Source organism: Antrostomus carolinensis, unplaced genomic scaffold (genome assembly GCF_000700745.2).
Source record: "Antrostomus carolinensis isolate BGI_N321 unplaced genomic scaffold, ASM70074v2 scaffold4757, whole genome shotgun sequence".
Classification (NCBI taxonomy): Eukaryota; Metazoa; Chordata; class Aves; order Caprimulgiformes; family Caprimulgidae; genus Antrostomus; species Antrostomus carolinensis.
Window position 1 is genome coordinate 102,988 of NW_010329354.1, and position 26,923 is coordinate 129,910.

Here is a 26,923-nt window from a genome sequence, read left to right on the forward strand (position 1 = left end):
CTCTATAAGAGACTTGTAGAGCTTTTGACACAGCCAGTTATAGTCTTCATAACAAAACCAACTCCAATTCTCCCAGTTTCAGCTGTTAGTTAGTACTCAGCTGGTGACTCACTACCTCAGAGCTGCATTTAAGTAAAAGTGAAATTAACCTTGCATGTATGGGAAATGTAAGACTCTGACTCTGCCATGCTTAGTCACGCTGGGTTCACTGATACAGCATGGAGTATCAGCGAGGCACATGCGACAATTCAGTGACATTAAACTCCTCAGAATACGGCACAGAGTGATTTGCGATATGGACCAGAATCCCATATCATTGCTCATTCCAGGAAGTGCTTTATTTTAAGATCAGTCTCAGTGTAGGAGAAAGAAATGAATGTCTTCTCTGAATGAGCACAGACAATTGTCTCTACTGCTTATGGAGTTTTGGTCTCAATCTGGCTGGATGGGGGTATAGACAGTAAGTCATTATCATTACCCACTGACATGAATCATCTTAAGGAGAAGTATAAAGTACTTTGTTTCAAAGAAAAAAAAAATCTTTCTTATTTCCATGTATGGAAGGGTGAGATATTTCCATTTATCATTTATCAACACTGACAAGCTGTCATCTCAGGCAGAAGGGGTAACAGTCTGAAACTTCAGTAGGGGTAAATTAGCTTCAATATTTAGTAAATTGCTGTAGAAGTTACAGGAAGAGGTGATGGAAGACTAGTCAAAGGGAAACTGTTCAGATCTGTTATTTATGGTTTAGAGATGGTGCAATCAAATTTGTTATGGTAGAGAAGGCTACATAAAACAGCCAAAATTCCTTGGACCACAAATTATCCAGTGAGCAAAATTCAGACTGACATATAAGGAGTGTGATTTTTTTTATCAGTAAGTGGATTTGAACCTTTCTTAAAATAGTTCATATCATTTCAAGGTCTGAAAGAACATGTGAGTTATTCCTGTCTCCAGAAAGCTAGAGAGGTGAATGGGACTTTGAAAGGCAAATTTGCCCCTAAGAGGTCTTATCAACTGCAGACTGAAGCAAAGGTATCTGTAGGGTAGTTGACATATAACTTGCAGCCAGATGTCAGTTGCTGTGCCTGCTTTTGGCACTTGCTGGAAGCTGTCTGGCTAGCTTAGCACAGCAGTGACTGTGTGTCTCAGCAGAGCTTGTTAGGCCAGCTTCATCCTGATGCGTATTGAGACATGAGCATTGTGCACTCGACACCTTTTGACTTCAAATTTAATTTGTTTCTATCTTTGGTGGGAAAACTCGTAACTTCTCAAAATCTGGCTGCACCGATGCAGGAAGACTCACCAGGACTCAGAACGCTTCTGGTAGCAGCATGTGGAGACAATCACAAATGGAGTGACTATTTATAACTGCCCAGATCTGTTCAGGCAAACTGTCTGTCACTGATCCGATGTCTTAGAATCAGCTTTAGAAATACAGACATGCACAGTTTTCAAGGCTGTAGGGAAGCAGACTCGGGTAATGCCTATTTCCCTTCTGCCAGCAGGAAGACTATAGTGTGGCACTGAACCTTCTGCTGGCACAGGATATTTCAAGGATGTCCTGGAAAAAATTTTCCTGAGTTGTTGTTACACAGTGAAGAAGAAACATTGCTAAATCAAAGTTTTTTTCCTGAAGCAAAGATTCAAGATCATTGAATAGGTGGAGAAAGTGTGACAGGATGGGGTCTGGAAGGCAGTGTGGGATGATCTTGGGTAGCACTTGTTGGAGGTGTATATAAACCTCACCTAGGTGACTTCGAATAGCTAGAACAATACAAGGCAACCAGCTGAAAGTCAAATTTCTGCATTTTTTGCCAATCATGAGTTTGGCTTTGTGTATCTTACGAATTATGTTTTTAAAATAAATTCTGATGAATAAGGGAGTGTCCTGTAGCAGCATTGGTTTTCTTTGTTGACATGAATACCTCATATCTCATTCGGAGGAGTTTTATGCTTTGCTTGTAATTAAGTTCAAATAGACAGTACAAATTCTTTAACTATTGTGAAGGTTGAATTTAACTTCTCTTCAAAAGTGTGTAATGCCACATTTATGAACATGCAGTTAGGGCATTTGTTAGGAAGTGACATAATGGCATAAAAAGAGCTCTGGCAATGTGAGACTTAACCATCTCTCTCACTCTTAAGAGTGATAGAATCTGATTATAACCTTCTATAACTCATTATAACCTTCTGATACAATCCCCCCAATTTGGTAATTGAGAAAAAGCACTAATTAAGCTAAGTGTATGAAGGTTGACCTAGGATTTGTTTATATCCAACATTGGCTTAGTTCTGATCTCACTCACTCGAGTTCTATGCTTGCATTAATATAATCAATTCTAATTCTTTGTTTTAGAATTATTTGAGCCAGATCAAAAGCAGAACACATTCTTGTCTCATATCTACAAAAATGTTATCAAATTTTTCCTGTTGTCACTTGCTTTAACACACATAGCAGTTAAAAATCAACAAAATTAGAGACATAAGTGAGGTAGGATCCCATGTAGCAACTACTGTTGAGAATAAAAAATAGGTCATGCAGAAGGTAATCAGGCTGAGTGCAAAGTTATGCCAGGAATCAGAACTGGTTTGAGGCTAAACTGTGTCACAGTTCAGGCTGGTGCTGAAATCCATCAGTATTTTTATGACCAACAACATTTTTTCCACTGTTTTAAACCAATCTGAGCTGACTTTTTTACTGGGAAAGTATCAAAACGCATCTATGTGTTAAAGTTCATAAATACATGTATCCCTGCAAGATTCACAATAAGCATGCTAAGGACCCAGTCTAGTTCTCTTAGTCAGAATTGCTGCTGTCATGGAATACACATTCACTAGCCAGTATATTTGTCCTTACCATTTTCAGCGCTCTTTCTATATCAATTCCTTGGCTCCACGGTACTGCAGGGTTAGCCAGGCAGTCTCCAGCACTACCTCTCCTGGAGACATCCACACGCTGTCTTCGGAGGTAACGGAAAGCCTCTGCTATGACTAGGACTGCATCATGGGTCAGCGCAGATGTATACTAAAATTGATGCACATAAAATATGGTGACAAACTGCAATCTTAGAATTGCCCCAGGTTTATCAGGTTAAAATACTCTAAGAAGAATCATGCTTTCGTGCTTGCAAAGCCCCTTTGCTTGCTCTCTGTCTTGCCGCAGGTACTTTATGTAGTTTAACAATTCCATCTATTTCAATTAACAAATTAAAAATATTTTCCTTTTTCATAGCATATAGCAGGAAAAAAACAAAACTGGTTTAGAGTTGCATAAGGTTTAAATTTAATTGTAAGCTTGCTCATCTAAATGAGGTCACTAGAAAAGTCTACAATTCCATGCTGGCCCATACTGCTACCAATAGCAACGAAGAGCTCATATTTGGTTTATGCTTGGAGTATTCTTTTTTCTTTTTAACAAGATTGCCAAGACAGTTTTGAATTGAAGTTAACATAAATCATTTCTGTTTGGACCACGAACCTGATTAGGTAGCATCTGTGGCAAGGAATACATCAGATTACTTTTCTTAGAAGATAGCTATACAAGCAAGTAATCACAAAATACATTTCAGGCATTACATCTCCTTGGTAATTCCCCATCTGCCTTCTTGTATTCCATGGTAAATCCTGGGAGAGTGGTGAGCTTTGTGTAGCAGCAACTCTTCAACAAAACCCCCAGTCTCCTTAACTACTTGTTCATGTTGCTGTCAACTTCATCCATTGATTGTTTTGTGTATCTGGTGACAGCCCCTAATACTATAAATTTAGTATCACGAAATGTCATGGAGGTGTTTTTTTCACATTTTTTTCCACATTTCTGTGTTTGTCTGAGCTTCTTCCCTCCTAGAGTGGCCCAAGCTTTCCATATCACTTCTCTGCTTTTCATCAGCATTACGGTACACCCATAATTTAAGGTTCTGTATACAGGAGACCATATCAACATGTACATTAGGAGCAACTGAACGTGCGCAGTGTGTAAGGCCAGATTTTAAACCCTTTATAACTGACCCTTTGTATTTCCACAGTGTTTGTAAGAGAATGAAGAGAAGACAAAAGGAATATAAGGGGTATCTGCATGTACTGGTGCATCTGCCCTTCTTTTGGCTATCTGTATGATACTGTAATTCTCCTGGCTCCCGATGAACCTTACACTGGAGACAGTGCCAGAAGAAATGCTGCCCATGCATGAATCAAATAGGTGAAAATCCAAGTTTCAACCGCACACTCAGCTATGCACTTTGGGGATAAGACTTATTAAATTCAGAAGAAGTTAATTCTGTACTGTAGGGCAGAAATACAGCACCACAACTGGTGGTCTGTATTTCTCAAAAATGTGTATTATCTTATTGCAAGCTCTTCAGTTGGATATAAAGCCTTAGAAAATATGCACAGTATGAAGTGTGTCTACACGTGCACATCAAGAGAATTGTATCTGATAAAAAAGAGAGCAAAGCTAGGATTGTGAAGAAGGTTAAACAGCATTCTTACTGAGTTTTAAATTACAGCAGTTTATAAACTCTTACTGGGGGTGTGTGGGGTGGTTTCTGCTCTGCCTGTATCTAGGTACAGGTGCTGTTTTGATGCTGCCCACCTTTACCTCTTCCTGCGGTGCTTTGCCATGATCACCCTCTCCTCTTTTAGGAAGTTAACAAAGGTTATACGTCACATTCCACACAATATTGTAGAACCAGATAGTAATTTTAAGGTATTTGTTCTTGTATTAAAAAACTCTTGTAATAGTTGTCCAGTCTAGCACTGCATAAAACTTACTGATAATTTTTTCAGCAGACTGCGTCAATTGTCAGTAACCTTAATGCAGTCCCTTCCAAGTCATGCCAAGAGAGCTATCTAATTTTCTACTTTATTTGAATTCTACTTATAAATGCATGAGCATGCAAAGAGAAAAAAAGAGAGAGAGGAGGGAAAGGGTGATAAAATAGAGAATAAATTAAACATCAGAGCTTTAATCTCTAGGCAATTTTACTTCCTAATCAAAAATATTGTACATCAATTTTTAAGTATGCTTTTTGTCTGATTGACAAATACTGTGCATATTTCTATAATGAGCGGTACATTTGTGGAAAGGTAATGTAATCTTTGTGTTTGTACCATATACTTAAGACTCTTTTTTAAGGATGGAGAATAATTTTTCCCTCAACGTAAATTGCTTTCAAGTGGAATAAAATCTTCCCAGGTTAACTTTATATATTTCAGAGCTTTTAAAATTAGTACGATACTTATCTTCACTTCTGCATCGCTCCTAGGAAGCTTTAGAAAGCAGGCCTAGGCCCTAATCAACAGGGAGCAACACACTAATCTGAGTTTTGTGGGCCCTCTGTTTCCTCTGAAATGCCAGCAAGGCTGAAGGATGGTGTGGGATTAGATAATTTTCCTTCCCCACAGAAATGACATGATCTTAGGGATGGAAAAGTATGTCTCTGAATGGCACTGGTCTTCAGGCAGCAGAGCCTCATAACTTGTTCCTATTCTGTCCGTAGTCCAATAGAGTGCTACCACCCACCCTGGTATCCCCCACATGCATTGGACTGGACTAGATTTTTCCTTCCTAGCTAATATTTTATGCTTCCTTGAGTTTTGTCTTACTAATATCAATACATCACTCCAGTTTATTGGAGTAATTTTGAATTCTAAATCAGTTAATCAATTTGCATGTACCCCTCTCAAAGCAAGAAGGAAAGACAAGAACTTAGATAGGTTTGGCTTCCCTGAGACAGTATACATGTGGAGGACTGGACTTCCAGGAGTGACAGAATTTAAAGTCCTCTCATCCACCACCATTCATTCCCCTATGTGTACTGATGAAAAAGAGAAGGCATCACCAAAAGAGGAAGAGAAAGAAGGAACGTAAGAGGAATATCAATAATATGCAGTAATGGAAGATTTTATGACTTCCATCACTGGACAAGTATCCTTGACGCACTCCTCAACTGGGCAGTGAACAGCATCCCCCTCTACTATAGAGATGCTGAGGCAGAAAAAACATCTTGGGGAGATATTAACAGGTTGCAAGTCTCCCAATAACAGTAGCCTTTAGTTCACCTGGTCTAAAACAGTTTTGGTGAACCTGGGACTTTAATTAAGAAAAAATATAGACGATTTTATTGGTTGCAGATATAATATCCAGATTGTTTAAGTAAAGGACAGTGGTGCAAAATACAGGGTTAGATTATGTGGGCGACTTTTAGCAGTGACTAGGAGGTGGCAGTGGCTCCTCAGTGAATCTAGAGCTACATTATTTTGCACATGAAATTCTCTATTAGCATTAAAAGGGACCAGTAACCCACAGTTTGCATCTAAAAACTAACCTAACATCCCAAGACTAACTCAGGAAGTTCAAGTTAATGACAGGATTTGCAAGACCAAGCCTTTGCCTTGGAGGAACTACCACCATAGTGGGCACTTGTGTCCAACTAACAGTCGCTGCCTCTTCCTCTCTCCTGAAAGGGCAGTGAACGTTGCAACATATTCTAATCAGGGATTTGTATCATCCACATGCACACACCCGGGGTTAAAAAAACCCAAATAATTGTTAAAAGCAACTCATACAGTCTCCATCATTGTCAGGGTAAAATAAATACCTTTAATGGTGAGTTTTTGGCTTCAGGGAATTCCCTTTCATCGAGCCTCACCCAGCGTTGTAGAAACTGTTGAACCATTGGGTTTTCATTATTAACAATCTGGAATCCTGTAACATTGGCACCTCCGTGCATTACTCTCTCCAGAACAATGTCGGTGAAACCCTGGGAGGGCACATGTAGAAAACAAGAATCATCGCCATCCGAAGTCCTTTCTCTTTGGCTGAGTTTTACCTGCTACAAGCGTGGCACGAAATAAACTGATTAATTTCCCTCTTGTTAGCTTGAAAATATTCTACCAAGGAGACAATTACTATCACAATCCCAGTGTGATAGTGGCACAGAATAGAGTTTAAGATGTCTTCTTTTCAGACTTTTGCAACAGACATCTCTCCTGTTGTGTTGTGGCAATGTGGTATGTAATATGCACTGGTCAGAAAGAAAACAGTGAGGAAACTTGAAGTACTATTTCCTCTTTTTTCCTCATCATAGTGAAAACTGGTCAAAAACCTCAATCCCATTTGTACAGCAAAGTGCACATGAAGGTTCAGGGCTGGGAGCAGAAAACCACTCAACATCCATATTGTTCCATGGAAGCAAAGTGCACACCTCTTGCTAGGCAGTTCTCCATCACAGCATTACTTAACATTTCACTTGCAAACACAATGGTCTGATTCTCTCCCACTCTGTTGTTATTTATACCTGAGGCAGTAAATTGGTGTCTTTTTGATGAGTATGACTTGATTGCAGTCATGTTTATCTGAATTTCAGTGGTTGTACATGCTAAAAGGCAACCCAGAATAAGAACCCCTGTATTTCCACGCACACAGTAATCAGTGAGATCATGACTGGTTCTTATAATACAAAATGACCCATCTTAAAGTCATACAGCACTTGTACTAAATAAAGGCATTTTTAAAATTTGTCTTTTCTGATTTAATCACACCAAAACATGGATACAGAAAATCTTATACTGAGTGGGATTGCTAACTTGAAAGTGTGAGTTTTGAAAAACATTTTTCCACTCACAGTAGACACAGAAGCCAAAAATTAGTCTCACTGCAGGATCAATTAAAATATAACACTTTTTCTAAGGAACACGAGTAGATAGTGTTTCAAAGGCATCATAAACATCCCTGAACTCAATTCTAGAATCCAGAAGAAGCTCTGATACAGATGAAAATGTACTGTCTTGTCCTGGTAGGTCAACACATACACAGGCACAACTCTGTGCTTTGAAATACAAAAGAATAGCTAAATAGCCTGGTTGGTTTACTTGATGGAATTGTTAATTTTTTCAGCTTTTTATCACTCATTTTGTACACAAATATGCTACAATTATTTTTCCTGGAATGCTTACATCTCAAATATGCTACATGGAAGATTATGGCTACCAAGTGTCTTATTTATGAGGATACAAATTAGTGGAAAACTTATAATTACATTAATATTTTAAAATTATTAGAGGATTCTTAGACAAAAGAAAGACTGTAATTGAGAACAACTGACTATAACATACCAGTTCTAGTGTTTACTGAAATAACTTCTCAAAATCCAGGAACTCATCCGTGCATTTCCTCTTTCGCCGATTAAAGTTGCCAAGACCTGAACAGAATGTATTACCCTCTAAAACTAAACTTAGTTATACTTGTAATGAAGAAAGTTCTTACCAGGTTAGCTAACATGTAGTGATAGCCTCTAGAATGTTTGCCAAGGATTACAACCTGTGTGAAGAGAAAAATTTACATGTTATTCACTTTTAAGAGGATAACTCCTAACTAGTGGAAAACAGCCAGACAATGAACATTTTTGTAATCCTCTATGCCCAATCCATGGGCAGCATGAGTATTACAGATCTGTGGCTTTTCAGATACGATGCTGTCATGTGTGTTTTTAAAACACACAGGCAGAGTACAAAGAAGGGTGACACAGAAGGCGAAAAGACTCCACTTGCAGAGATGACCTTACCTGACAAACTTACCCTTGTGATCAGTGTATCCCCTGCTGACCAGGTTAATTTTAGTTATCAGTTCAAGTATTTATGCTCTGAAATGAGGTAACATTCTATCTACCCACTCAATAAACTCCTGTTTACTTTTTTCCTTGCTTGTGGAGGAAGCAGGTGACATGAGAGGCGGGTGACACAGCCCAGTCACTCACTGTGTTTATTGAACTGTACCTACACAGCAGGGTTCAGAAGCTCCAGGTGGTACATGGGGTTTCCTGCCATAAGAACCCTGGTGAAGCCTTGTCATGTATGAATACTTGAAGTTAAATTCCTAAAGTTATAAGCAGTGACTTTCATTGCCTTTTGACAGCTTGTACACATCCTGTGTACTTGTCCCCACTCCTGTGCTTTTGCAGAACAGAGGAAAAAAACACATCTTCCATGTCTATGCAGCTGGCTGCTGGCTCACCAGCAATACCCCTTGTGCAAGATTATGCCACTGCATTTAGCAGTATTCCCTTGCCTTCAGATTATAAACTCAGTAACATCCATTCAGTCCCACAGCCATCAGGTGGAACAATGTCCAGCAGTAAGAATTAAATTAGTAATTGTGGTGATGACATGTGTGTCAGGACAGAATCAAACTTACCCAGACTTGCTGGGTTAAACTAATAAAAGCCAAAGATAGCAAACATAACACTGGCGATGCACCACAAGTGTATCACCGACTGTATCCTATGAGCAGTTCAAGTGAACAGATGATGATTTTTGATGAAGAATCATCTGAAAATCGATATACACCATACTAACGTACTTCTCCACGGTCACAGATAAATGCTTCAAATGCCATACTCTAAAAGACATCTTTTCAACACGACCACTTAACGTCTTTGCTAAAAACAGATGACATTTGAGTCACTGACTTTAGATACACTGCTGAGCCTGTTAAAGTTCTTGATTAAATTATTAAGTTCCCAATTGCCTCTTTGGATTGTCTTGTCCTTAATAGATGCCATTTCTTTTAAATTCACATTTCATTCTGTAGGAATTTACATACTTCCAGCAGTCTGAAAATAAATTGCTGCTCAGGTCCTCTTGAGAACTGCATGTACATGCTGTTGGTAGAAAGCATCTGCTTTCCTACACTCACATTTGTTTTCTATGGAAATGTGCAGGCTTCCTTCAGATCATCTGGTGCTTGTGCCATTTACATACTGAATTCTCTGTATGTTTTAATTTCACCTTAAAGTCAGCAACTTACTTTTAAAAGGTTAGAGACAAAGAACCTATTTAACAAAAATACTATTTGTCATTTTAACCTTAATAACAAATAAGAAAGCTTTTACATTTCTATCCAGAAATGTGTTTAAGAGAAAAAACCCACGGCAGGTGAAGTCAGAGGCTGTAAGTAAAACATATGTGGAGCTGCTACAGGCATCAGGAGCAATACTGCAAATAGGAAATGTAGGACCCATTAGCATAGCTCAGATTCAACTTCTGTCTCATCTGTTGTCATGTCTCCAAAATGACCAGAAATCATTCTGTTTAGTCCTTTAGAGAGGTCCGACGTACTACAGCCAAGCTTTAATTCATAAAGTATCTTTCAGAAGTGATCTGCCAGTATATCTACTCACACAATCAACCATGATAGTTCATAATTATTTAACTGGATCTTAACAATGTTTCCAAAATTCACTACACACACTGTCCTAACTCTTAACAATCACAACCCTCCTCCTCTCTCACTTTCCACCCCCCACCAACTGTCCAGCATCTTCAATGGAGCTGCTGGATTAGTGAGCCCAGCAGAAACAATCACAGACATCAGTGTTACTCCTAGGGGAAAAAAAGGATGGATAAAGCTTTTTTATGAAGAAGGAAAACAGGAGTATAACAAATAAATCTCATCAACTGCTTATACATTGTGAAGCTGATATAGAAAGTAGGATATTGAATGGTGATGGTGAATAGAAAGCCAGGCTTACAGGATATGGATTTTACAGAGCCACATGTCTTTGGGTAAGTTTCACTTCCGAGACTTAATTTTGCTTTCACCTTGACTGAAAGAAAAGCTCATAAGATTTTATACTGAACAAAGGAGGAGGGAAAAAAAAGGCTGGAAACTATCATGAATAATTCAGACTTCTGATCTTGCATAATTCTTGCCTTGTAGATAAAAAGATCATAATGTCAGGTTTGATATAGAATTAAATAAAGTTTGTATTTTTAATTAACTCTTTGGATATTCCCAATTAATTAAGAGAAAATCTAGAGGAAACATAATTAAAATGTATCTGGTTTTAAAATAAAAGTCAAATCTGCTGGCCAGCATCAGGCTTACTGGAAGTACAGACCTATGTGCCAGATTTGAGAAATTAAGTCAGCACTGCCAATTTTAGTTTTTCATTTGCCTGGGGAAGTTATTTTTTGAATGAAAGCTTAAAGACAGCTTGGTTTCCACTGCATCAGTCATCATGATAATAAATAGGCAACTACAATTTTTTTGCCTCAGCTTTCACATTCTTACAGTTTTGGAAGATAGCATTATAGAGATTAACTGGCTAATATTAAATTCCTATGGAGCATTGTGATATTTCTAAAGTAATAATGATGATTCTCTCGTGATGTAGTTCAAAGCCTACACAACACCTAAGAGGAAGGACAGTGAAGAGGAAGCAAAATAACTTTAATACTAACCTTGCAATTACTCCGTTACCTTTTGACTCATTCCCCACTCAAAATTAGAAACAGAGCTGGTTCCTGGTCTAGAACATGGATCTGGGGTTTTTGGCCATGAAAATTAAATGTTGGAGTTAAGGGTGAAGGGAACATTATGAGAAGACAGGTGAACTCTTAGACGAAAGTCAAGGCAGGAAGCCATTTTAAACAGTAGTGATGGAGACAGATCCAGGGGTTTCGCTGGAATATTCCTCCAAAGATTTGACAAGGAACTAGAATGGTAAGAAGGGAGTGTGTAGGTGAACAGTAGTAACAGACCAGAGGCAAGGAAAGAATGAGTTAATGAAAGACAAGACTCTCTGGGCTCAAAAGAAATCAAGCGATGGAAAAATAGTGCAAGTTTGGTGGGTGGGATTGAGCAGTCATATCTCGTCTTTTAAAAATACCAATGGTTTGTCTCTGATTCATAAAATGGAAAGACAATTTTTCTTGTATGGATGGAAGAAATCACAGAACAGGTAAGGCTGGCAGGGGCCTCTTCCAATCCCCTACCTCAAAGCAAGGGCAGCTAGAGCTGGCTTATCAGGACCATGTCCACTCAGGTATTGAATATCCCCAATGACAGAGATTCCACAAAGTCTTTGGGCAGCCTATTTCAATGTCTGATCACCCTCACAGTAAAAATATTTTTCTTAGGTTTAAACAGAATTTCTTGCATTTCAGTTTGTGCCTTGCCTTTTGTCTTGTCACTGGGCAGTGCTGAGACTCTCAAACTCAGTGAGATTCTCCGAGAAGAGTCTGGTTCCATCTTCATTCCTTCCCATCAGGTATTTGCAGACATTATTAATATATTGCCTGAGTTTTCTCCTCTCCAGGCTACACAACTGAAGTTCTCTAAGCCTTTCCTTGTATGTCAGATGCTCCAGTCCCTTATTCGTCACAGGGGCCCTTCACTGGACTTGCTCCAGGATGTCCATGCCTTTCCTATGCTAGTGAGCCCAGAACCGTACACAGCACTTCAGTGCTGAGTGGAGGGGAAGGATCACCTCTATTGACCTGCTGACCATGCTAATCATATACAGCCTAGGATGCTGTTGGCCTTCTTTACTGTGAGAGTGCAGTGCTGGCTTGTGTTCAACTTGTCTGCCAGGACCTCGAGATCCTTCTCTGCAGAGCTGCTTTCCAGCCAGGAAGCCTCTACCCAGTCTGTACTGGTGCATGGAGGTTTTTTTTTTCCCCTAGGTGCAGGGTTTTGCATTTCCCTTTGTTGAACTTCATGAGGTTCCTCTCTGTCCACTTCAACAGCCTGTCAAAGTGTTGGAGCACAACCACCTGGCATATCAAACACTCCTCCTAATTTGGTATAATCTGCAAACTTGCTGAGAGCGCGCTCCATCCCATAACCTTCTCTTTAATAGAGAGGTTAAACAGTATTAGCCCCAGTACCCTTAGGGTACTCCAAACAGTAACTAGCCTCCAAACAGTACTAGCCTCCAGCTGGCCTTTGAGCTGCTGATCACAACCCTCTAAGCCCAGAAGTTCAGTCAGTTTTAAATCCACCTTACTGCCTCTGTGGACTTTGATTTTAAAGTGTCATTGAAAAATACAAGCTAACAGGATATGCTTGCACTTTTACCTGGAGGAGTAGCTATCACGATTTTGGCAGCAGTGAAAAGAAAACTACCATGTCCAATTAACACTTATTTGGAGCTCATCTTCCCTTCATTTGAATCCACCACCATCTGCTCAGTTTAGTCTGTTTAATCAAAGTTATTTATCATCGTTTATTTACAAATAAAAAAGAGAGAAAAAAATTGGATCGCAAAAGTACAGACTACCTCATCTACAGCTCAAAACCCTGATATTTTATGAGTCTATTAGATCTTTCCATAACATACAATACAGACGCTGACAGGCAGTATTACCACAAAGAAGGTTTAAAGATTTTTTACTGTGCTTTTCATACCTGACAAGTGGCAGAAATATGCCACTTAAAGAGAACGACAGGCAGAGATCTGATCTGCTGCAATGTGTCTTTCTGTTTCGACCACATCTGGGAACAATGAGGTAGTTTAACTCTAGAAACTCTGCTTTCCTAGGTTTTAAAAAGACAGCAAGAAAAATGAGATTTCCTATAAGCTCAGAGTGAAGAAGGATTTTGTCGTCTTTATTGAGGTTATTCATGCACTAATTTGGGTCCACTTCTGCAAAAAGCCCACATTTAACTTAAAGCATTTCTACTGATTTTTAAGCATACATGTTAGTTTCTGAGGACAGGAGATCTCAGCTACCTCCAGTTGAGCAGTAATGTGCCTCAATACCTTGTTATAGAAATACAATTATGACATCTTTGCCTTTAAAGCAGTGTGCAAATGCCAGAAGTGATGGCATGACTCTTTTCAGCAGAGAACAAGCAAAACAGATAAATGGACTGAGGTCTAAAAAAAAAAAAAAGATTCAACAACATCATCAGCATCAGCAATGTTGACTGCACTTTGTGGGAACAGCATGGATAACAAGCCCTTGCTACCTCAAGCATGGCAGCAACTGTCTGGCAAGACTAAACTGTTGTGGAGCACACTGTCTTCTCTCCTGGGTATGTGGTCAGGTGTTTCCATAGTTTCTATCCCTATTGATAGCATTTCTGTTCTGAGGATGGAGTTACTTAAAGCTTATCCCAGATGTGAGCAGTTCCTACCCAAGATTGGATTGAATGATTGAAAAGTTGTGCCCTGTGATGCAGCACCCTATTGAACCAGCGGCACTGCCTAATTTCATCTTCAGGACACACTTAAGAGACGAGAGGAACAGAGTATTAGGGTGACAGTCCAATCAGTTCAATAAAAGCTGCAGTCAAGGCCCAAAAAGGTCCTATCGGTATGTTAGCAAGGATGTTAAGCTTATCTGGAGTGGCATCTGCAATGTACTGCATCTCAGCTCTGTTTCTACCACTCAAGAAAAGGAGAAACTGCAGAAGCCCTTCAGCTGGAAAACAGAGTGGCCTCCCTCCTGTTCCTGTAGACTCTTGCTGTAGTCAGGGAGCTGCCCATGGGGCTTGCAGCCACTGCTCTTCATTTCTCTGGGGTCAGTGCACTGTTAGCAGCAATGCAGTCACCTTCTACAGTGTCATCCTGTGGGCAAAGGTACAACAGCATCTGACAGCCATACATAATCATTCCTCACCATGTTTACTTTGCACAGGTCACCCCTTGTCATGTAAATTTTCCAGATAGGAGTAGGATAAATAGGAGGAGAACAGAAAATAAAAGTTCTCCTGAAACATGAACAGGATTTTCCTCATCTAACCAGATACCATAGTAAAAATAAGATTCCTTGTAACCTTGGTAGATCCACTATACTGTAAGTTCGCCATGCCCACTCCCCTGTTTGCCAACACATATGCATGATCCTGCAGAAAAAGCGAGTTGCCTTTGAGGATTATAAGAACTAGACAAGGCTCAATCTTCCCTGAGTAAATTATAAAAAATACCTTTTTTTAGTGTCATGATTTTGTCTCTTTCTATCACACCAAGACCACCAGTACCAACATGAGGTTCCAAAGGAACCACAATCCTGCAGTAGCAAAAGATACGTCACAGCTAGTTGTGGTCTGTCACAGCCAAACAAGTAGTACCTATCCTGCCTCTAATTCCACAGAAATAAAGCCATTTCCACATTTGGTAGAAGTGGCTTCCCTCATACAAAAGGTCAAAACCTCATGATTGTAATTGTAGTGCAAACCCAGGGAAGGTGGTTTATTTCTTCACTTAGTATTAATGGGATGGGAATCTGGCTACCAGGGATTGTGATGCTGTAAAATATGCAGTAAACAATGATTTCATTTATATGAAGAATGAGTATTATATTAAATTTGAGTTAAATATTAAATGAATAATGTATTAAATATTAAGATGAAGATTCTACAAACATGTTACTTGTTGCAAATAAAAATAAATGCATATATAGTTGAGATTAATTCATCCACCATTTCAGAGGCTTCCTGTCCTTTAGGGAATGTCACAAAACCAAATACAGTCCCAGTTGCTGGACTGTATATGGATTTTTGTGCAGTATATGGACATAAGTATTTACTTCCATGCAACTGCCACCTGGTACATTTGCAACTACACTTCATAACTAAAATCCTACTTTCCTCTATAGCACAATATCAAGATCATTTGTTTCAGCTTAAAAAACATTCTTCAAACAGCTTTTGGATCTTTTACAATGTATCTCTCATGGGAGATAACTTCCTAGAGAACAGGAATCTCCTAGAAGAAGGGGACAAAAATGTGCATGGTGGAAGTGGGGATCTGAGATGCCTCTGAAACATTTTATTAAAATTTTTCCCTCTCTGCCCCCCTTCTTGTGCCCTTCCCTCCCTTGCCTATCCTTGATGATAGTCACAGCAAGAGTGAAATTTTACTTTTAGGCCGTTTCCAGATAGATGATGATTGTGCATGTTAGTCCTTGGAGGGTAATTAAATGCAGCATCTGAAATTTTTATTGTATTTTGTTCTCCCTCCATGTAGCTAAACTTTATTTTCCCATAACTAATCCGACATTTACTGATTAAAGATTATGTAGTGGAATATGAATTTAATTTGTGCCTAAAAGGTTACATTAGAAATTTCTTAGGAAAAAAATTACAAACTACAACAGAATTTCTGAGGGCATGATACTTTCTCCTAATTTCTTTTATTGTGATGACAAATTTTTCTGTGAATTTTCTGTGCCCTGAAACAATTTTCTTAAATTCATTTTCCTTGGTGTGATTTAGCAATGTTGTCAGATTAATCTGTTGGTACAGTTTTTGTTAAAGGACATATTCTACTGCAAAACATCAGATCCTGTAGGACACTGACATGAAGCGTTTTAAGATCCCTGGTAACTGACACTCATAATCACAATTTACTCTTTAAACTGAATAAAATTCAATAAATAAACTTTATATCAAAATATCTTTGTTTAGTCAGATGAGAACAGTGTTCTATCTCTCAGGACTGCATTTCTCTTCGCAAGTCATGTCCTTCAATACAAAGACATTCACGTCAAAATCAATGAAAACTTAAGCTACCTTTCATCACTTGAAGCTATTTCACTAAAAACCAGATCAGATGTGGGGGATTGTGACAACCATAACAAAAATTCTTTGTAGCATATGAAAGGGATACTCAACATTGCTGAGACCTTTGCCCCTTATTTTGCCAAGATATTCTCAAGAGGAGATGTTCCCAGGGAGCTTCCTTGAAGAGATTTATGTGTTGTAGAATTTTTTTAATAAGTGAATTCTTTAGCTTCTTGTGTGAGATTATAAAGGAAAAAAAACAAAACAGTTGTATTCTGGAGGAATTTTTAGAGTTGCATTTATGTGAAGTAAATGACTTAAATATGTTACTCTGCAGCTGTAATTTCCATACATAGGTCATTTTAGGAAGGAGGCTACATTTTAATTGCCTACGCAGTTCTAATATATTCTTTGAGAAAGATCTTATCTTGAAAAACGTTCATAATGGAGTGATTTTATATTAAAGGTAATTTCACAGAGGTTCCAGTACCTTCTCAAGCCTCTGTGAAAATTTGAGTTCAAAACCCACCTGAAATTTCACATAGAGACTTCAGATTGCATGAAAGACGAGCGAAAACCAAAATGCGTACAGGAAATTTCAAATCAAATCACAATAACCTTTCTGTGTTGAGTGTCTGAATTGCTTTAATTTGATACTGATGAACTATGCCATGGTACCATCCTCACTGGCTTCATCTTCTAGTTCTGCTGGTTCAGTGTTCTGTCTTCCTCCCTCTTTCTTGGCTATAACCCTTCTCAGCTCAAACACTACCATTCTGGTGAGCAACCATGACATAAACGAATTTGTGTTACGTTCTTTGATCTGACACAAATTTCTGGTATGATGTTCAACAATTACTTGGATCTTCAAGGTTTTTCAATGCACTGTCATCATCAAACCTTGAATGACTTTTTTTGAAGACAACAGATTTGGTAGCGTATTTGGGACTCTGCAACATCAGTTTCTCTACATGGATCTTCTGAAGAGTCCAGGGAAACTGAATTTCGTACTAGCTAGTAGGAAAGGTACACAAAGACCCTTGCGGTATTCTGTCTTCCTCCTGCTTCTGATAAATTCTGAAATATTAATCTATCTTGCATCCCACCCCATCAGTGGCCTGTGGAAATACATCTGATGCTGCTTAAGCCTCAGTTCACCACCTCTGAGAAGAGATAATGAGGTTTTGCTAACCTGAGAATGAATAGGAAGCACTGCCATCTCTGCTCTGGTACTCTAGAGAGCCCAAAAGAATAGGAATTTATGTTAACTGTTCAGCTGGGTAAGCTTCTCAGTAACCACCACACGCTTTTCAGTGACATACAACCACCTTTTCAAGAGACACCAGTATTTCTTAGTCAATTCTTCCTAGCTCAGAAAAGTTAAGCAAACAAATGCACCTGGCTGTACTACTAGAGTTGATTACCTTTCCCTGGTAACATTCATGGTTAAATTTCCTTCAATCTACAACGCAACCAGCTCCTATCCCATGTAACATGGTCCCATCGCAATAACATCCTCATTTCCAACTTCACATATGTTCTCTTTACTTATGCTACCTCCTTGCTTCTCATCGATCATGGATGCTCTCATTATAGACCTACAAGACTACATCAGGTATATCAAAATCAGCACTATCAAAACTGACTTCCATACTGACATCCTTCACTAAGTTTCACAACATCCAAAATCACTTTCACAAAGACTATTACTGATAGTATCTTACATTTACTCTTACTTTTCCAAACCTTCTGCAGGAACCACAAATGCTTCAGCACTGTCATACAGTTTGCAGGCACATTCACATCACTAACAAGCAGTTCTTAAGTGATTTTTGCATCGTGTGCCTTATCCCTGTGACACAGGAGATGATATCTAGCTGTCCTTTTCTTCTTTCAACATTGTGAAACTGTATGTTGAATGTTCGTAAGAGTACACTCTTGCAGTCATAGACAAACATAAACCATACTCGTTTCTTCTTCTTATATCCCACGGGAAAAATGAAACTCTTTCAGTCTTAGCTGCTGAAAATATAAAAGGATGCATATCCATTGAGGGAAGAGAGGAAGAAATTAGATAAACTGAGGCACGCATTTTCATTTTAACAATACATAAATTTCCCATTTTCTCCACACCTCCCATTAGCACATCAGGGTAAAATTCCACTATTATTCCCTGGAATTGAACAAGAGTCCTTGGAAACAGAATTCTGCTTATATAAACCATTACTGCATGTCAGGATCATTTCAAACTACTGTTTGGATATAACCCAGAAGTGTCGCAGTAATTCAGTCCCAGTGCTCACATGAGAATCTTTTGGAACGGTTTTGTACTGCAGAGCACTGCCTTCAAGCAGACCAAAAACTAATGAATAGCCATGATTTTTATTTTCTCTCTTTTTGAGCATTTCTTTTTATTTTTAAATGTTCTATGAAATTAAGAAAAAAATAAATAAGTGCAACCTCTATGAAAAAAAGGTTACTTTTTCTTATTTTTTTTTTAATTATGAATGGAATTTTATTGTGACTAGAATTGCATTCAATTTCCTCTTTCCAGTACTTTGAAGGAGTTTGAAAGGTTCATTCTGCTTCACTATAAATAGTGCTCTACAATATTACCCGCATAACTTGGTGCCTAAACCATGAACTAAAAGAGTTCACAAAGAGTTAATTTATTTTCACTAGACTTAGTCTATGTATCAGGGGAAACTGTTTTACTCATATGAAGTAATAAAGTTGCAGCTATATTTTTCCTTTTTTATTTGTTACATGCATTCTCCTAGGACAGAAGATAGGGTATTTTTAAGCGTCTATGTATATTGTTGATAATTTTATTCATTACACGTTTTGGAAGAATGAGCTTCCCATAGTACATATGCCATTATATCTACACATGCATGCCCATGGTGTGATACAAACAAATATAATTTAGTAACATGGGCTTTATTTAAGCCTAGGAACATTAAATTCCTTTAAAATTGTTATGCTGATTTCCATCTTACCAGCTGAATACCGTGGGATGAGTTTGTATTTGAGGTTTAGTTGACGAATTATAGGGCCTGATCCTTTATAAATTTAGCCCAGGCTACCCTGGTAGCTTTAATCTGCTCCACAGAGGCCAGGGGAATTGCACTGGTATGAAGGTGGGATAAGAGACAGGAATCACATATAAGTGTATAATTACAAGCAGTGAGAGATTTGCACTGGGATGGTACTTAGCCATATTATGGCCAGATCCAAACCCATCTGTAGCCCAGAGCAAGTGCACCACAGTTCTGGACCACACCTAGGGACCTCATAATTAGAGACTTCCTCCTGGAAGGCTGTAGCTAATCAGTTGCTAGTGTCTTGTATACTGCACTGCCAGAATCCGGGCTAAAAAAGCCCAGTGGGGTGGTCTCCACTCTGAAAATCTCACTATGTGAACTGTAGTGTAACAGTGCTCTACAAAGTGTACTTGGGAATACCTTGGTGCATGAGGGGCACCAGTGGGTCTCTTCCTTCCCCAGTGCAGTGATTCATACTGCACAGAAACCATTAATCCCGGCTTAGTCAGCTGTGAAAAAAAGACATACGCTTTTGTGCAGCTTTTCTTTTACTGAGTTAGGACTTCTTCCCTTGTAAATGAACTTACAAGACACCAGAACTATCACGCTGTCTCTGGTGATGTACAACGCTTGTTTGCACAGTGGTATTGTGCTATTACTATTCATTTTGATAGTGTATTTCCTTCCTCTCCCTGCAGTTGGTTCATCTGAATTGTCGCCAAGATGGTTGCCTTGGAAACTAATTAAGCAAAGCCTTTGGTTAGAAGCAGAGTTTCAAGCATTAAACTATTTGAGAGACAGATGCAGAAATTAAGGTAATGTCTGCAAAGATGAAAGGGTTTATCCTTTATATGCAGAAGAAAGAACCACTTTAAATACTAGGACTGTAACAAAGCAACTTTTATACAACACTGATTTTTAAAACCTGGAAGAGATGTGCAAGTGAGGGATTTTAAAACCAGCCAGGGGCTTAGAAGAGGTGAAAAAGATTCCTAGAGCTATTAGGGATGGGCAGATGGACAAATACAGTGGGACAAAATCTCAGGAGAATGTTGAACAAATTCTAGCTGGCTTTCCCTTTCCCCCAAATCTTTAAAGGACTTATTGTGAATGTCATTTTTGAAAAATACCAGCACAGTTAACGGAAGACCAAATCCTCCCCCCACAGTGCAGGTATTGGCATGAGAAGCATCAGTGCATACATTTGCTTCCAGAGTACATCAAAGGCAGGAGTGAGAGGCTATCGCAAATGGTCCTCAGGCACAACTTTTCTACTGTGACTGTCAACAAGGGTAACAATTAGTTCCAGTTGCAGAAGCAGTTCATCCGATGTGGACACAGGCTCAGTAATGAGTGGGACCCTCAGAGGGCTCTCTGAGGGCAAACACTCATGCACAAATTCTGTGCACTGAAAAGCTGCAAAGAAAGGTGAACTATGCAGCCAACTGTGCTTTTACAGCTACCTATTAACTGAAGTTCAAAGCAAATACAATCTCTCTATGAGCACAATGCTATCAATTTAAATATTGTCTCCAGGATAATGTTCAGGGTAATGGTTGACTCTATACTTGCAGCAGTGTAACTGAGAAGAGATTTAGGTTCTCTGTACGTTTAATGGCAATGCAGAGATTGTTATATAAATATGCCTGTAACTGCATAGAAGCATACTACAAATGTTGTGGTAAAAATATGCAAAACATGAGAAGCAGATGCATGTACGCACATTGGTGTGTGCATTTATATCCCATGAATTACCATAAAACATAAAATGAGTAATTGCTACTATCACAGAAAAATAATCTCTAATGGTGGCTTCAGGTTCATATGCCTCTGGCATAAGAAACCAGAGCCGCTTGGCAGCAGTCTTCTACCTACAGCAGCTTGCACATTTACGGTGAGATATTTTGTATTAATTATTATTATTATTACTGATCAGATACATTTAAAACTGTGCTTTAATGTCTTTTGAACACTTTTAAGCTTTGTGTGCCATTACCTCAGTCATTCTGCAGGATGACTAATACTCTGTTAAATTCCTGTACTAATACTCTGTTAAATTCCTGTCATTTGGAACCTGCCTTGCTTTATGAAGTCTGGATGACAGCTTTGGAGAAACATTACTGTTTACAAGCTAGAAATTCTCTCCTCAGGTATGTGTGAAATGTGCTATATGTGGGGCAGATTAACCCAAGATGTTACTTCTTTCTGCTTTACCGATCTATCTCTAGCCCATTATTAGTTTTACAGCTGGTAGAGCAGGCCCTTTAAGGCAGATACAGCTCTCACTTTTGACATATGCCCATTTTTTATTTACCTTCACTAGCTATGGTCCTGAGAGTGACTGACCTAGGTAATTCCTCTTTCTTCCCCACATGCCCATACAGACCTGTGAGCTGCTAAAACTCTCTGGATGTAACGGGAAAGAGGTGATATTTCACTCTGCTTTAGATCCTGGTTTCAACAATACTCATGGGCACCTAATGATGAAATGTCCTAAACTTCAAGTTTCTAGATCATTGGAAATAAGAATGAACTGTACCAGTTTCTGAGTGACATTACACAACATCGTACATATCAGATACTCCCTCAGAGGCTCAGCTGAACCCCCTCCTCTGCTCCGCAAAGCTCCTCACAGAGGATGAAATCAGGCTGTGACATGGCCGTGGCACCGGGCCCCAGCACATGTGGCAGCGGCACGCTGCTTGGGACGCTGTGCTCCGTTGCCGCGTGGTACCTTCAGAGGACATGGCATTGCTGGGGTTCATAAGCAAAGCAGAAGCTGAAGCTACCCATAGCTCTGCTCCTCCTTCAAGCATCCCACTGTGTTTGTAGGCAGTTATTATATTTTTAATTGCTACAGAGAATACAGGCAAACCCAGACTGTTTATAATGTAACACATAAATCAGGAAGTTTACATGGAAGTGGCATTGATGTTTTCCACTTATATTTTTCCTTATTGTTGTTGTTTTTAATGACTATTGTCAGTTGAATACTGCAGTTTTGTTTTTATTCTTATGACACTCCAAATGTGAAAGCTGTTGTGCAGTGCACTCTCCTCTGAGATCCAAACAGGTCTTCAGAGGGATGCAGCTGCAGCAGTACTGAAAACCTGCAGACCATCTTCCTAATCACCAAATTTCATACTCGAATGTCAAATCATAGTGCTTGCACTGGACAGAGTTCAGTCAATCAGATTATCCTTCTTAATCCTACAGATGCTTTACTTTAAGTCTTCTTTGACAGTTTGACTGTCATTGTAAAATTTGGGGGACTGCATTCTCTACTGTAATATTGCTTCTGCTTTGCGAGTTGCCTCCACTCAATACAGAGATTGCCTTGGAGCCTAACCTTTATGACTATGTTTGGAGATAGTGTCCTTTTGATAAAAGCATGCAGTCTGTGGAATAAACAGGTCTTTTGTAAAGTTTCACCATTCCGATCCTAAATGGAGTTTCTTCCTCCTTATTTTCCCTCAGGAGATTCTCTTCTAAGTGGACACAAAGCCACTCTAGTCTGAAATACAGCTTGTTATCTTGGGAATAAGAAAAACATATTTCTTAACTCAAAAACATGTCTCTCAATACATGGCTGAACAGGGTAAAGTTTACTGTTAGTTCTCAGAAGAAAATGTTCTTCTGTTTATGAGAATAAAATTTTATATCTGTCTGTGAAGGAATACTGGAATTTTTTAGCATCGAGGGACAAGAAGTGTGAGGAGCTTATGAATTTTGCATGACATAAGTGTTGCTATCTGTATGCTTGAAAGGCCACTAGATGATTAAATTGGATATAGTTTAGTTGTTGAAGCAGGGATATGGATCCACATAGTCAATGGTTATAGAACTATAGGGCAAGTGAACAAACAGATGATAACTTACAGAACTACTATTAATCTCTCTGCTTTCCCTTATTCTGCAGCTAAAGAGACAGGGCCAGAGGTGATTTGGGCAGGTTATCCACCTCCAGGACACAATATGGGGCCCATCACAAGATTGTCTGAAAGGGGAATGAAACCAGATGTGCTGCAGAGTAGGAGCTGAGGTGTCTTCTTTCCTCTAACTTACATTTACATACAAGGGGAAGACAGCTGAGAGAGATCCTTTCCTGGGTACCAGCCAGTCCTGAGCAGAGAAATATTTCACATTATAGGTTTCAGATATTGGAAAGAGACATACAGATTGTGCCAGATGCTAAAGGCATATGGAATACTCAAGGTCACTGACTCACATGAATGGACGTCATTGAAGGAAAGTATAGAATATTCCAGCAGGACCTGAAGTCTCTGAAGAGAACCCTCAGATGTGTAATTGCCTCTAGATAAGCCTATGCTTTTGGAAGAGAGGTATATCCTGGTTTGAACTGGTTGAAAAAAGCATCAAAGGAAGAGAACTGCACACACTGACCAGCCTGACACAGGAGAAGAGGTCACTCTTATTTAATCCAAGCACTAACACGAAGCCATGATATGCGGTTTCTGGAGCAGAGAACTGACAAGCTTGCCAAATGGCCTGGCCAAGAGCCCAAAAGTCTGATAGCAAACTCAGCACGTGTGCAGACTGTTTAGTGGTTTACAGTCTGTTTATTTCTGCTATGATTTTTGTCTTTTGAATAAGTCCCTATTTAAGCTTCTGAAATCCAGGGTCATGGGCAAATGCTCCTGTTGTTGAGAAAGTGAAATGGCAGGTGCCACACATCTCCACAGTGACCACAGTAAATCCCCTCTCTGGAGGGAGGCATCACCCCCAGAAGGTGATGGGAGGGTTGACCTTCTGGCCTGAGGAGGCCAAAAGGGGAGAGAGATGGAAAGGCAGCTGGGTTGGGGCAGCCTATATCAACCCTCCGTGAAACAGAGTTTGTCCATCAGTGCTCTGCCATAACAGGTTGAGAGTCTTGGTCTCCCTTTGCTCTCACTGGAAAAAAGCTCTTCAAAGCCACCTGCAGTTGTGCAGTCAGCATGCTGTAAACCTGCTCAGACGTTACGGCCTCTTAGCTGAGCAGACTTTATAGACTCCACACAAAGCACCGCTTTGACTTTCTAAACTGCAATAAGATGCTAGATTTGAAATATGCAAATCCAGAGTTATCTTTGCCCTCAATGGTATGCTATCAGCAAACACAGTTGGCTATAAAGAAGACAACTCACCGTTCCCTTGAGCAAACTGCCTGGATGGGTTTAAGTACCACACATATTTGTGAGATTTTTTAACTACTTTATGAGAAGATAACAAGGTAGGTAGAGGAGATGGAAGGAAAAGCCTAAAACCAATAATTGTTCAGCTATCAACCTGGGGTCCACCATTACTGAATTTCCCTGCAGAAACCTAAGTCATTGCTTCTCAGTATCAGATAAAAAAACCCTCTGGATATTGTTGCCAGAAGGTATTTTTAGCATCAGAGGCACCATTCTGAGATCTGCTTGGGCAATTCCTTGTCAAGTGACTGGTGTCAGTAAAATAAATGTGACAATACTCATAAAAATGTGCTGCATAACCAGACTCCTCTTGTTAGACTCGTAAAAAGACATAATTAATACTGGAGTATTTACCTCAGAAGGTATGTTTAATTTGCTTTACTATCTGTCTTGGCTTCCTAAACAAAAAGTTCTAAATCCATTTTTGACACTGCAAATTCAAACAACTTTTCTCATTAGTATCTTCAATGAAATTAAGTCATATTACATCAATGGGATGACACATACGACACAGTATTTATGTGTGAAAATGTCTGTAGGATTTGGTTGCAAAACAATGGACTGATAGTGTTCAACTGATTGGTTAAAACTGGTTGATACAGTCCTAAAATCCAACTGCAAGAAAATTGAAAGACCTTTTAGAAATATGTGAGATAATTTAGGATAACGATTTCATGGAAGTGTCACAATTTTGTGTAAATAAAGTTCAAAAGATAGAGAGTGAGCATAATACAGAAAACAAATCATTTAACAGAAGAGAGATGGGCTATATGCAATACAATAATGACAATAGAAAGGCTCTAATTATGTCAAAGTGTCAGTACTGTACAGTGTACTGTGGAGTCTGGGGAAGTCTAGAGGCCCCAATAACAAATCCTTGGTTACACAGTTGCAATCACATGGATAGAAATCTGAATCAAACATTTAATACATTAATAAAACTATAACTTCACTAGGTTTGAATTTAGAATGCTTGCAGAAGAAAAGTGTTGGTCAATTTTTTGCTATATTGTTTGCTTAGTATGTAGCTTTCATTTTAGGCACTGGAATGGTTTGATTATTTTCTTTTTTTACCTCCCTTGCACAATATAAGAAAAGGAGAGATCAAAATATAAATGGAGTTAGAAAGATGAAACAAAAGGCCTGTTCCTTAGCTGAGAGTGAGCCCAAAGAGCTATTTAAGCTTGGCTCAGGAGAGGTCTCCTGCATCATATTCAAAAGAGTGAACTGTGAGTATGTTGTTTTGTACATTCTGCAAGACCATGAGCAAATGCAAGGAGAGGGGAAAAAAAAAAAAAGTTCTTTACACTTTGCTATATGAATTTCCCTAAAGAGAGCACTCACCATACTGACTAAACAGTGTAAAACAATGCTATGTACCAGTATCACAACCATACCAACTGTCAGTTACAGACCAGCACCGGCTTGCACTATGTTCCCTTGAGCACCTCTTTCCTTCCTACTGCCCTCGTAACCAGCAGCTATGGGACCTAGCTGTGACTACAGCGATTCAGTCCCCACAGACAGGTCCTCAGTGATACACCTCAAGGCTTGACAGGAACTCAGGGAATACAGCTTTTGCATTTCCCAGGGTTTATGGCAGTGAGGTCAGTATGCTACTTGTTTACAATACAACATTTCTAAGAGACATGCTAATGCTTCATGAAATTCAAATGTTCTTTTTGATATATCCCATACTACAAACTCACAGTTAAATTATGAAGTGGCAATAATCAGGAAGTTTTCTAGTATTAACATCAGTGAATTCCCACACGCCTATAAATGAACAAACAGCATGGATTTGGTTCCACACCAACATCAGCTTTGCTGTGAGCCCAGGCAGCAGGGACCTGTCCTGCTTCTGCTCCCTGCACTGTCTATCTGTTACTACACCTCTTCAAGCATGTTGCACAGCACAGACAGTGGCGCAGGCATTCTGGGCTGGCCAGGGGGTATGGCCATTCCTCTGAGACAAAGCAAACACTGGGAAAACCACGCAATAGCAAAACAGTCACCCAAAAGTGCAGCTTCCCCCTTAAAGGTGTTTAGACTCTATCACCCACAACCTAAGCCTGTCAGCTGCATCAGCAGAGAAGGGCTTTATGTAGCAAAAAGCGGTAATGAGCTGTTCGGACTATCACCTCAACTTTTCACTAGCAATATTTCCATTTGGGAATTGTTTAGCATGATTCAAAACTACTTCTCTGGCTTTTTATTTCTTGTTTCATGTTCCACTTAACAAACTCTACCTGTCTTGCAATCCCTACAAGTAGCCCTGATGCCAGTAATGTTACTCTGGCAGCTGAGGTTTTAGGTTCTTAACCTACTTAAAAATAATTCATTATTAACATTTGGGAAAAAATATCAGAGACACATTTCCTCGTAGGGTACAT

General features: G+C 39.2%; 1 protein-coding gene across 1 annotated transcript in view; it reads right to left on the reverse strand.

Annotated features, from left to right (window-relative positions):
- Positions 1–26,923, reverse strand: part of GRIA3 (glutamate ionotropic receptor AMPA type subunit 3) — a 150,993-nt gene that overhangs the window by 58,069 nt on the left and 66,001 nt on the right. Inside the window, exons 4-6 of the mRNA XM_010172523.1 lie at positions 8,270–8,323; positions 6,603–6,764; positions 2,864–3,031 (exon numbers count right to left, since the gene is read on the reverse strand). Of these exons, the coding sequence (XP_010170825.1) occupies positions 2,864–3,031; positions 6,603–6,764; positions 8,270–8,323 (384 nt within the window). The remainder of the gene's footprint in view (positions 1–2,863; positions 3,032–6,602; positions 6,765–8,269; positions 8,324–26,923) is intronic.